We start from the raw sequence: 13020 nt of genomic DNA on the forward strand, positions 1-13020 counted from the left end.
TGTCAATGGAGCATTAAAAAAAAATTGTGAAACATCAATAGCCTTAAAAGGTGAATTTTCAAAAGCCATTGAGTTGATATATGGTTACTTATTTCAAAGTTACAAACCCTCCAATTAACAGATTCAAATTTTACTTAATCATGTTAAATCACTTTGAACTATAGTCGAATGAGCTATTGTAGCTTGAGTTCAATTACATATGTTTATCTCCTCTTCCTTTCTTTTTATCATAACCACTTCCCTTTGAATGTAGACTTTGTTTTTATTTTTTTTAATCTCAACCACTATCCTTTGAATGTGTTCATGCCTCCGTAGAGGATTAGACTATGGGAGAACGTATGATCTTCAAAAACAGGCCAACGCCATCATTTATATATAGGTTTATCTTAAAAGCTTTGGAATGGCTCATCTATGCCAGATTGCGTTAACACATTAGAGCATCTCCAATGTTAGTAATAAAATCAATAATCAAATAATCTAAACATCATTAGATTGTTGTTACAATACTGAGTACTCTAATATTTCATTTATTTTTTCAATAAAATTACCTACTCTAACCCGTAAATACATGAATAATCATTTTTCAAACTGGTTTAAATTAGTCCATTTAAATTAACCCATTATATGTAACTGATTTTCAATATGAAAAATAATCAGTCAAAAATTAAATAGGAACCTCCAAAATCTATCAAATATCTTCAATCAAACTTTTTTGCCCACTCAAACTTTCATTTTGTATCTCCACTTTCTCTCTATTTCAGGATTAGATTTTGCATCGGGATTATCATTTCTTTTGTTATCCTATTTTGTTACTTGGTTTAAGGCCCATGATTTTGTGGTTCCGATGCATATTCTTCCCTTGGAGATGTAGATGCACAGTGTGAAACATAAGAGCAACCACAACAATGATTGCAATTTGTTAGGGCATAGACATCAAAAAGTGATATTTTAATGGGTCAACAAAATTTTTTATGTTACAACAATGTCAATATGTTAGCTTAATTTTGGTGTGGCATAGATGTGGGCATGACAAATGTCATGTCCATATATTTATTCTCAAGTGGGCCCCATAGCACACACTCATATTTTTACACAAATCAATATCGGACCCTATCTCTATTATACAAAAATCAATACAATAAATTTATACTATTTATTATAATATCAATATATTTTATTGACCCAATCATATCAACAAAATACATTTCTCAATACAATCACATTAATAAAACATAAATTTTCGCGCAAATGAGCCATTGGTTGAGTGGCAATGACTTTATATGTCCCTGACTGAGGTCATGGATTCTAGTCTCACCTCCTTCGAATAGCCCCTACGTGGGCTTGATTTGTGCCTCCTGTGTGGGGCCTGTTGACACCTGTACTTTCATAAGTTTGATCTGATAGTGTATGGGTTCTAGTCTCACCTCCTTCGAATAGCCCCTACGTGGGCTTGATTTGTACCTCCTGTATGGGGCCTGTTGACACTTGTATTTTCATAAGTTTGATCTGATAGTGTGTCGTACATTGTGTTTGTACTTGTACTCAAAAAAAAAAAAACACATAAATTCTCGCACATTATCCATTTCGCATAAAAAAAAAAAATCATCATTATCATTGCAGTTGCTCTAAACTACATTTTTACAGCGACTGCAGTCTCAAAAAGAGTTGAGAACTGTGAAAGATTGAATTCTTGTCCTGTTGTACCTTGTATGTATCGGTATGGTGTTTGCATACATTTCTTAACAATCAATCAAGGATCAACAAGAGCGGGACCTCCATTTCTGAATCACTGTTCGTTGAGGCATCTTCCTTCTTGTCGTGGCCCTCTCTACATACAATTCCACGACTATCTTTTCCAGATTGGTGTTTCACAATTCAATCTACATTTCTACACAATTAAAGTTCGAGGAGCTCGATTTTAATGAACTAGGGTGTTGGGTTTGAATTCATAGAATTTGGCGATGTTTGATTCAAAACCCTACTATGGTCTATGGTAATTGAGTAGTTCGTAAAGTTGTTCTTGGCAATTGGAAAATCCTAAGCGTCTCTTTACGGTGCAGAGCAGCTCGTTGAGATCTTCCACAGTAGCGCAACCTGAGGACACTGTCATGGCTCCAAAAGGAAATGGGATACATGCCCTCGGGTTAAATCAGCGGCGACGCGCCGAGCTAATCGCAGTTGCAGTCATTCGATGCACTACGAGAATATGATTCCCGTTTGCAATTCGCTGATAAGGAGAATAAAATCGGAGAAGACTATGGAGAATATTCGTAGGAACATAATGGTTCATGTTGGTGACGGTTGGCTAATTTGGAAGAGGCTAGAATTAAGGGGAGGAGGAAGGAGAGGACAGCAGGGGAGAGCTCGAGTGCAGCGGGGAGCAGGGAGGCTGCATTGCAGGAGAGGTAGATTGCGGCAAGAGAAGTGGAGAGGTCGAGGAACATTGTGAGAAGGCAGAAGAAGGAATTGAGGGCCAGAATGTTGGAGGTTTTCAGGGAGGAATCAGAGAGAAAGCGGATGCTTGACGAGCGCATGAATTACAGGTTTGGGTTTCGACATATTATGCGAAGTATATTGCAGTTGCATCTTAATTAGGCAAATCCTATATTTGAGCCCTGGTGTATTTCTCATGAGCAATACTACATAACCCATCTTACTCTCAATCCATGTGACATGTGCGATCATTTTTTATTACAAACACACATGTCTGGTCTCCTTAACATCCAACACTTACAAACGGATTGGGGTAAATTGGGGGTCTCAAACATTTTTCATTTCTCATTGTATGTGTGTTCCGGGTTAGCAGAAAAAGCTTTAAATTTGCTGAATAGGATATGTTGCATCAATATGACCTAGGGTTCTTTTAGTTTTTGAACCTTTGATTTCCAGTTTTCCACAAAACATCAGAGAGCTCACATTTAAGTGGTGTTTGTAGAAAAAGAAAGGTGATAGAACTGTTATTATTCTCACAAGATTGTAATATATGCCTTATTCATGATGCATACTTAAGCAGCTGATGTTAGAGGCATATGATCAGCAGTGTGATGAAGCTGCAAAAATGTTGTTAATATCGTTACCTTGTCAATTTTACTCATGCTTAGTATATATCTATCACAGCATGCTGGACTAGTAATTATTGTTTGAATATGGCTGCTGAGCAAGAAAAACTTGTTTCAGAGAAATGGTTGCCTGAACTTAATGCTGCAGTTTTTGAATGCTCGAAAGTGCTTGGAAGATTGCCACTATGTTGGGGGTTTGGTAAGAAACTATCTCAGCTGATTGTTTCATCATCTGCCCGTAGACCACCTATAATCCTGTTCGCATTGCTGAGATATATTCCTCTTTCAAACTGCTCTTTTTTTTATGTCCATTGTCTTTGTAAGCGGCAATGCTAGGAGCCCAACTCTAACTAGTCCAACTCAACCCTAGTCTATGTGGCAAGATGATTAGGTAAATCTAAAAACGAAAGGTTTTCAAATCATAAATGAATGTGTAAATTTGAAAATTAACAGTTTTTAAAGCGTTACATGGTTTTTAAAGCATACTTAGTAGACTGAAATCCATTTTTTTAACTAAAATTCATTGTTTATGTCTTATGAATTTCATTGATTTAAATAAATAGAATAGCTTTATTTCATTAATTTAAATAAGTAGAGTGACTAAATCCGCTAATTTAAATTAGTGTAATGACTAAATCTTTTGATTTAAATCACTGGAATTACGTAATCCATTGTTTTAAATCATTGGAATAATTAAAATACATTGTTTAAAGTTCAAGAATCAATTTCAGAAAATTTAAATTCAATAACTAATCTTAGCACAACAAGTGGTTCTATTGACTTAAGTGGAATCCCTCAATCAATTGAAAAAAGGCAATCTATAAGACGAGACAAAAAAAGAATGACAAGAAATTTACAAAAGAAACCATACAATCAGAAGAAATTAATCCACCTCAAAACCCACCAAATTTACAAAGATCTTTATATAAAATCAATGGAATGACATATTAAATCAATGGAATAACTATTCCGACCATCTAAGGGTTGGAATATGTAGAGTTCGTCAAGGCAATTCCAACAGCGGTGGTGGTTCACACAGGGGTAGTGTACAGTGGTCGAATAGAGCTCCAAAAATTTCAATTGACCGCAACTTCAATGCGAGATTCCGACAAAGTAGGTGGCTGTAGGAGGCAAACGAAGGTTAGGGCAAATGCAATAAGAAGCAATTTACTGGGCCAACATTTTTGTTGGCCCGGTCCCACCTCTATTACACAAAAAGTCAAGTCAAACACGTATTCTAATACAGCCACATCAGCAAAACACAAATTTCTATACACTTTTTCTTCCCACACACTTTCTCTTTCCACCCAACCCAACAACATTCCATTCCTCCATATTATCCACAACAAAACTACACCAAAACATTAAATATCAATACATCCACATCAGCAAAACACTTATCCCAATACAGCCACATAAGCAAAACACATTTTACAATACAGCCACATCAGCAAAAGACAACATATTTGTTGGCCCAATACCACTTCACCATTGCATTTGCCCTTAGGGATGAGTCATGGTGCTCTGAAGCTTCAATTTGGTGGGTCGACGGCAATGGTCGAATAGTCGACCCGGGGTTCCGACAATGAGAGGAAGAGAGAGGATGTGATGAGAGTGGAGGGTAAATATTATGTGAAATTTTTGAAATTCAAAATTTATCCGCCTAAGATGTTGACATGGTCATGTCATATAGGCGCCACATGGACTTGAGATAGCTTGAGCTACGAAGTGGTTGGGCTCTTTAACATTTTTGCTTTGCAAGTGATAATGTGGAATTGACAGCATAAAATAAAGTTATGAACTTTATTAATTGTGTTTTTTTGTTGATTGTTGTGTCTGCCATTACAGCACGGACTTTGTTTGTAATAAACGTGGAACTTTTTGAAATTGTGACGCAGCTTGATGATTGGTGGGAGCAACCTGCATCTACAGTTGTTGAGTGGATTATAGTCGATGGTCAGAATGTTGTTGTATGGATCAATCATGTCATGAAAAAACTTCTGGCATTCTACAATAAAAAGCTCTAGGCAAATAGGATCTTGAGCACTTGGTGCGTGTTGGAACACACCACCCACAAAGTTCCACATGGAAAAGAAATGTCATTGTTTAGTGGTTTATAATAAGTGTGTAGAACTCAAGCTCACAATTCATGACTTTTGAGAAAAAAAGGACCCTACCCGCTTGTGTTGTGAGTTCAGTTTAGGACTATTAACGTGGGCTCCCCAAGGTGCGTCTTGTTATTGCCATATTCTGCCTTTAACTTTTGCCATATATATGTATATCATGATGATTTCTTCTCAGATCTCATTCCAGCAAGGTTGTGATGGAACCATCAAAATTACCACCTCTTTGTATTTCAATTGATGAGCTTCCTTTGGAGAGGGGCTGGGGAGGAAGAGAGTATTGCCTGTTTGAAGGCTTTTGGTATGAAAAAGTTTTCCTTGAATCTATATTCGCAACAAGATCACATTTTGAGGCTCGCGATGATGATGTGATTATAGCTTCTTCAGTGAAGACAGGAACTACTTGGCTCTTGGCGCTAACATGGTCCATTATGAACCCCTAATCTGATGACAATCATGATGCTTTGGTCAAAACCAATCCGCATGTGCTCATTCCATCTTTGGAATTCAGAGTTTTCCACGAAAAAAATTATGCAGATATTGTTGATGATCTCTCAGGTATGTCCTCTACAAGACTATTCTGTACCCATGTCCCATATATGATGTTATCAAATTCTAGTAAGGAATCTGGTTGCAAGATCGTGTATATTACTCGAGACCCTAAAGATGTTTTTGTGTCATTGTGGCACTTCTGTAATGCAAACGCACTTATGAAACAGCCAGTTACTTTAGATGAAGCCTTCGACAATGACTGCAAAGGGATTCATCCATATGGTCCTTTCCATGACCATGTTTTGAGTTATTGGAATGAGAGTTTGAAGAGGCCTGAGAAGATACTTTTCTTGAAGATGAAGCCTTCGACAATTACTGCAAAGGGATTCATCCATATGGTCCTTTCCATGACCATGTTTTGAGTTATTGGAATGAGAGTTTGAAGAGGCCTGAGAAGATACTTCTCTTGAAGTATGAAGAGAGACCCCAGAAGTCAAGTCCAAAAACTGGCTTCTTTTCTCGGAAGGCCTATTGTTGTGGAGGAAGAGATTGACAAGATAATATGGAGGTGTAGCTTGGATAGGCTAAAGAATTTGGAGGTGAACCAGAATGAGAATGCAATCATTGGGTCTAGGTCTGGGATTAGCATTATATACAAATCATTTTTGAGGCTTGGATCAACTGGGGATTGGAAGAATTACTTATCAGTGGAAATGAAAGAACAACTTGGCAGCATTACCCACATGAAGTTCCAGGGCTCTGGTTTGGACATTGAAATCTCTTGAATGAGTCTCATTTGTTTGTACATTTGGTGCTGCGCCTTGTATTTGGTATTATGTATTGCAAACAAGGCAATGGTAAGAAATAAATATGGTTTATTTTGTTCACTTTTTCATAAAGTAAAATCTTCATTGCAAGAGAGAAAACTACAGCATTTCCTCACAAGCATATCATCGAACGGTTGGTGTGCATCTCGTAAACGGGAGAGTTTACATCTCTGACATCAGCCATATCAAATCCCAAATTGATCGCGATTATGTAAAATAAACGCAGTTTACAAAACTGACCGTAGACAGCTTGACATTCAGCTTCACAGATCACAACAGAGTGACCCAAGAGAAATTCCTAAAGTCCCTATGTTTGGTACATCCTTTACCCAAGGAATGGTAATGATCATTATAACGGTATGAGCCAAAAACCATATCCATACAAATCTATTCAACAAAGGCTACGGCCTATGCTCAACAAGACCCATAAGAGTCTTCAGCCAATGAATGAAGACCTAGTTGTAGCAAAATAACAAGATGAGTTAGATACAATCACCAAAGTCATCAATGTCGCCAATCACGTGCAATCAAGAGGAATTGGGCAAATGGCGCAAATCATGATGAAATTGTCTCAGCAACCATGGTCAATGATGGCGCAAATAATGGACATTGATTGTGACATCTCCTATTATTAATTAATTATTACTTTAGTGAGGAATTCTCACAGGTTTAATGTAAAGGTGTAAAATAATGGTATATATTTACATAATGGTATATGTTTACATTATTGATTTGAAATATGTGGGGCTCAAAGCAGTGGACCCCACTTGTCATCTCATTCATCCACACCATTAAAAAATAACTCTTACATTAAACCCTTATGTGAGAATATCTCTTAGTTTAGTATTTGATTCCTATGATAATAGCCTTATGTCAAGGCTACGGTTTACGTAGTATTCAATGACTTTCCTAGTTCGAAGTGAATAGGACTTGGGAGACTTTGGCTATAAACCGAGATTTCTATCTCATACCGAGAATTTTCTCTTAATCCGACCAACCTTGTTCTTAATTCTGTTAAGATCAAGGTTTTCATCAGTGAAGCCCAACACGCCCATGAGACTTGAGTAGTATACAACAAGGCTCATGAAAGCTTCAATCGACAACTAGACTCATGAAAGCCTTATTCAAGCTCAACAAGAACCACGAAAGTCTTATTCAAGCTCATGGGCCCACAAAGGCTGTGGTCAATCTCAATAGGGTTACGGTATGTACTGTCTACTCTACAAAGGCTCAAAACCCACGGCCCAGTCAAAGCCCAAGGCTTTGCCAGCTCAGATATCACGTGACCCAAACTCTATAAATACATGAGGTCCTCACTCTCATTAAAGGATTCAACTACTTTGAGGTATCTTATTCTCCCTCTTTCTTTAAAAACCTTTCACTTATCTCATTTCAAATTCCCTCTCCGTCAATTGACTTGATCGTCGGAGCTTTCCCAACCGACACCACACTGACAATCCAAAGTTTGATTGGTTTCAGAAGCTTGGTAATGGAACTGAGCTACAACTACCAGTCTTGGGTGAAAAATTTTAAAAATGTGTTTTCAGTGAGAATAATTTTAAATTTCAAAATTTATCGCTATCAGAGATGAGATTTGCTATGGTGAGTTAATTTAAATGAACTTTTTGAAATAGGTTTAAAAAATGATTACTGATTTGGTTACGTGAGTTGGAATTGGTGATTTGTGATAAATCAAATGAGGTATCAAAGTGCTGTAACACTAAATGAGTATTTCATTACTCATTTTAGTTACTTTCATTAGAAATGCTCTAAACATAATCAATCATGGTTTGTGAAATATGAAAGAGTCCTCAAATAAAAATACCAAAAAACAAATCTTTACGATTGCTTGCTGAATCACAAATGAAATAATAATAAAGATACAAAGCAACCTCATATTATTTCTTTAACACCTTTAAAAAAGGAAGGCGGGCTACATCACGTTGATACGCTGCATGTTGTGATTTGGTCCACTAGAATGTGTATCACGTGCTGTTGTGATTTGGTGCTCTAGAATGTGTTTTCCGTTCATGAATCTCTCGGGCAAATCGTATAGATTCGGGAGGTTTTGTATTTGATTCACAGGGGAGTAATAATTTTACCTTTATGGTCACGCACTAGATTTCGAACTAATTTATCGTGTCGATAGATGAAAAACTTTTTATCCGTGTGACCACATGCTGGATTTTGACCAACTAATTCTGTCGATAGGTGAACTTCTGTGTGCACCAACTTCACATATCGTTGCCAAAAAAACAATGTGCTTCCCGCATCTGGTTGCGTTGCATTCCACGTGTGTTTCGTATGCTATATTTTACCAATTGAGTTGAAGAATGATTTGTCTTTGCCTATTTGAAGTGGAGGGTACGGTATTTACTCGACCCTGGCGTGCACCAGGGTTCAATTGTTGGACCATAGGATCATTAGCATTTTTCTTCAAAATATGGATTGAATCAAACACCCAATCGATTGAGGTCAGTGGGTAACCGAATCGTTTTTTGAGTTTGCGCTTGATTTCGGTGAACAACAGTTTCAGATTGTTGAAAATCTGCCACATACTGAAACTAGTAGCGATGTGAAGCACATCCGGTGTTTGTTGTATTGCTAGACATAGTTAATTTTGGAGAGAAAATAATCAGCTTTGAAATTATAGTGCTTGATCATGGTTTTGCGTTTTGAGATGCTTGTGGATGGAATAGTGAACCCACAATATCTTTAGATAATCAATCAAAGATCTTCCACATCCAAATGATTGATATTAGGTAGATTTTTAATATAGTTTTTTATGCGTCTATCATTCCAGGTCACCAAGGAACTTGAAGGTGAATTATTTACATTCAAGCACTAAGGGACAAACATGATTACATCGTTATAAATTGTCCAAGGGGTAAGCCATAGCCATCTTGCTCTTTACCTCTCTGAATTGTGATGGAAACCTCAAAAAATGCACAAACATGTTCTTCTACCATATTTGATGGCCTTCCTATGGAGATGGGTTTGGGAGGTAGAGAGTTGTACCAGTGGAAAGACTTCTGGTATACAAATCTATATCTTCCGCAATGTCTAGCTGCGAGATCATACTTCCAAGCTCATGAAGATGATGTGATTATAGCTTCTTCAATGAAGACTGGGACTACCTGGCTCAAGGCTCTTATATGGTGCATCATGCACTGCAAGCCTCAACACGATGACAATAACAACGATGATGACGCTTTGGTAAAAAACAATCCCCATCTCCTTATGCCAGTGCTAGAATTAAAATTTTTTGGAGAATATCCGAAAGCTGATATCTCAGGTATGCCATCTCCTAGACTATTGCAAACCCATGTACCATACATGATGTTATCAGATTCTGTCAAGGAATCTAACTGCAAAATTGTGTATATCACTAGAGATCCTAAGGATGTATTTGTGTCATTGTGGCACTTCTACAATGCAAATCATGCAAAACCAGAACAAGGGCCGGATCCTTTAGATGAAGCCTTTGACAAGTATTGCAAAGGTATTCATCCAATTGGTCCTTTCCATGATCATGTTCTGAGTTATTGGAAGGAGAGTTTAAAGAGGCCTGGGAAGATACTTTTCTTGAAATATGAAGAGCTGAAGAGAGACCCCAAAGGTCAGTTGCAGAAATTGGCTTCTTTTCTAGGAAGGCCTATTGCTGAGGAGGATGTGATTGACAATATATTATGGAGGTGCAGCTTGGAAAGGCTAAAGAATTTGGAAGTGAACCAAAATGGGTCGTTGGTTGGGTGTACCTATAAATCATTTTTCAGGCTGGGCTCAGTTGGGGACTGGAAGAACTACTTATCAAAGGAGATGAAAGATCGTCTTGACAACATTACCCGGATGAAGTTTGAGTCCTCTGGTTTAGATCTTGAAATTTCTTGAGCCTGAAATTGAAATGATTTGTGTATTTTGATGTAATTTCTTTGAATTACTATGAGGAAGAATTGTGTGCTGTTTCTTTTTCGGTCGTCAATGTTGCTGGATTTGGTTTGCTGAGTCATAGAATTGTCAATTGTGATCATGCAACATAATTGTAGGAAAAGTTTACAATCCCCTTATCTATTTGGCATCCACCACCACCAGAATGTCCCTCACCTTAAGTCTGACATCGGGTTAAATTGTGTGGGCCGGGTGTTATTTATTGAAACTGTTTTGTGATTCAGTTTCTATTGATATGGATGAAATCTGAGTCTTCTTTGGATTGATCTTTAAATATCTCAAGCCACACATTTTACTGTTTTCTTCTGCCCCGGCCTGTCTCAACCCGATCAACACTCGCACAGAACGCTTTGATGCTTGAATGGCTAAGAAGTCGTCATGGAGCTAATTCCAAGGGAATTGAAAGAAAACTATTACTTACTACTTTGGACATTTAAATTACATTTGTGTCCGATTACACGTGTCACCAGTCTCGGTGGTGCCGCGACGCGAGACAACCAGTCCAGTAGTGGGCTAATTTTTCCTAAATGGGCTGGACCAAACTACTACGAGCATTCTCCCCCAATGGGTGGTACTTTCACTAATGGGCTAAATCTAACGAACGACTCCGCCGGAAACGAAAACTCTTATTTGGTGTGATTGAGAGAGCGGCTTTGCGCTTGATCTGTGAGTTAGGTTAATGACAACGGTGTTTCAGATGGGGGGAGAACTGGGGATTCTTTGGTGTCTTGATACTGCTTTTTCAGCTTGTTCTTGTGATTGCAGTCAGCGCGTTAGAGTTGGATTTTCTGTGGAGCATACGTTGAAGCGGGGTTAGATGGCACTTGCTACGTTGTGAAGCACATAAGGTGTTTGCTTTATTGGCTGACAGAGTTAATTCTAAAGAGGAAACACTCAGGTTCGATATCCGTTACGATCAGCGAGTCTTCTTTCATTTCTGGTTTTTTACAGTGCTTGATCATGCTTTTGAGGTGTTTGTGGATTTCATGAATGGTTGAGAGCTTGAGATGATGGAATAGTGAAACCAACACCGTTTACGAAAACTACTTGCATGTATTATGCACAGTCCGGCTCTTATTCTTTGTTACTCTCTAACCACGGACGCGCTGACAAATAAAAAAATCCAGGAAAGATCTTCCATATCAAATAATAGTTGTTATGTGGAAGATTTTTCGCATGGTTGTTTATGTGTATTTATCATTTTAGGTCACTACTAAAAGGTACATTTCACAATTGAAGCACCACTTTCTGAATTGGAATTGAAAAGATTAATCATTCACCATGATCCCTGGGCACTTTACATCAAATATATAGATGTTATCCAGTTGACGGATTCCCAATCGGTACTACAAATATCGATGACTCAAACAAACTCCTCAAATTTGCAAATAGTAGGTGACATAATCAAATATATTGCTTCCTGTAATGGCTCAGTTGGTGCTGACAACAACTGATTCACAATGCATAAACTTTCATTTATAATGCAATCTCAAATCCTGATAAAAGAAGTAGTAAACACAATCAATCAGGTGGTGTGGTTTTGGAAATATGAAGATGTAAACCAGAACCCTCAAATTTGATCCTTATACATCACTTATACATCACGTTGATATGCTGACGTGATTTGGTGCTCTAGAATGTGCTTCTGACATCTGGTTGCATTCCACTTGTGTTTCCTATGCTATGTGTTACTACTATAAGATACTAATTAAGTTGAAGAATGATTTGTCTTTGTGTATTTGAAGTAAATAAGAAACTACATACCAACCATCCTCAGTTGAGATGGTGTGGTATTTACTCGTCCCTGGCATGCACCAGGGTTCGATTGTTGGACCATCATTCTAAATATGGACTGACTCAAACACCCAATTAATTGAGCCCAGTGGGTCGTTTTTTGAGTTTGCTTTTGATTTCTGTGAAAAACAGTTTCAGATTGTGGAAATTCTTTGGTTTTATACAGCTTTTGGAGTCTCTATAGTGATTGTTGTCAGCTAGTTTGATTTTGGTTTTCTCTACATGCTGAAACTAGTAGCGATGTGAAGCACATCCGGTGTTTGCTCTAGTTCCAGACAGAGTTAATTTTACAGAGAACAATCAGCTTTGAAATTTGCATTAACTGTGGTTCAATATAGTGCTTGATCATTGTTTTGCGCTTTGAGATGTTTCTGGATTTCCTAGAAAAAAAATGAAATGATGGAATAGTGAACCAACACAATCTTTTTAGAAAATCAATCAAAGATCTTCCGCATCTAATAATGCTTGATATTAGGGAGATTTTTTAGATAGTTTTTTTATGCGTATCTATCATTCCAGGTCACCAAGGAACTAGAAGGTGAATTATTTACGTTCCAGCAATAACTCCTCGCATTTTTTAATTTGTTCTTGATTCTCTCACTGGAACCTTAAATGTATTGTTTATGTAGGTAATGGAGTGGTTGGCTGGGGATGGCATGGTACTTGGACCCGCTCGTTTAATCTAAAGGATCTATTGCTGGGTAGATCTTGCCAGCTAGGCCTCTATAGTATAGTGTGATTGTTTTGCAATGCTATATATGGTGTGATCTGCAGTGT

General features: G+C 37.6%; 1 protein-coding gene and 1 long non-coding RNA gene across 4 annotated transcripts; both read left to right on the forward strand.

The window, feature by feature from the left end:
- Nucleotides 1-1653: 1653 nt before the first annotated feature.
- Nucleotides 1654-6591, forward strand: LOC120016230. Of its 3 annotated transcripts, none has more exons than XR_005471934.1 (3): nucleotides 1654-2543; nucleotides 3118-3258; nucleotides 4958-6591. It is a non-coding gene; the product is annotated as an uncharacterized LOC120016230 (long non-coding RNA). The 3 variants fall into 3 exon arrangements; XR_005471933.1 differs by having other exon boundaries at nucleotides 3178-3258; XR_005471932.1 differs by lacking the exon at nucleotides 3118-3258.
- A 2783-nt stretch (nucleotides 6592-9374) lies between these two features.
- LOC120016478 (cytosolic sulfotransferase 5-like) lies at nucleotides 9375-10715 on the forward strand. The gene has a single exon (XM_038869270.1). It carries the CDS (start codon nucleotides 9430-9432, stop codon nucleotides 10390-10392), a length of 963 nt encoding a protein of 320 aa, XP_038725198.1. The 5' UTR covers nucleotides 9375-9429; the 3' UTR covers nucleotides 10393-10715.
- Nucleotides 10716-13020: the final 2305 nt, after the last annotated feature.

Source organism: Tripterygium wilfordii, chromosome 15, assembly GCF_013401445.1.
Source record: "Tripterygium wilfordii isolate XIE 37 chromosome 15, ASM1340144v1, whole genome shotgun sequence".
Classification (NCBI taxonomy): Eukaryota; Viridiplantae; Streptophyta; class Magnoliopsida; order Celastrales; family Celastraceae; genus Tripterygium; species Tripterygium wilfordii.

Excerpts from the sequence above, each read along its gene's own strand:
- LOC120016478 (XM_038869270.1), top strand. The coding sequence starts at position 9,430 with ATGGAAACCTCAAAAAATGCACAAACATGTTCTTCTACCATATTTGAT.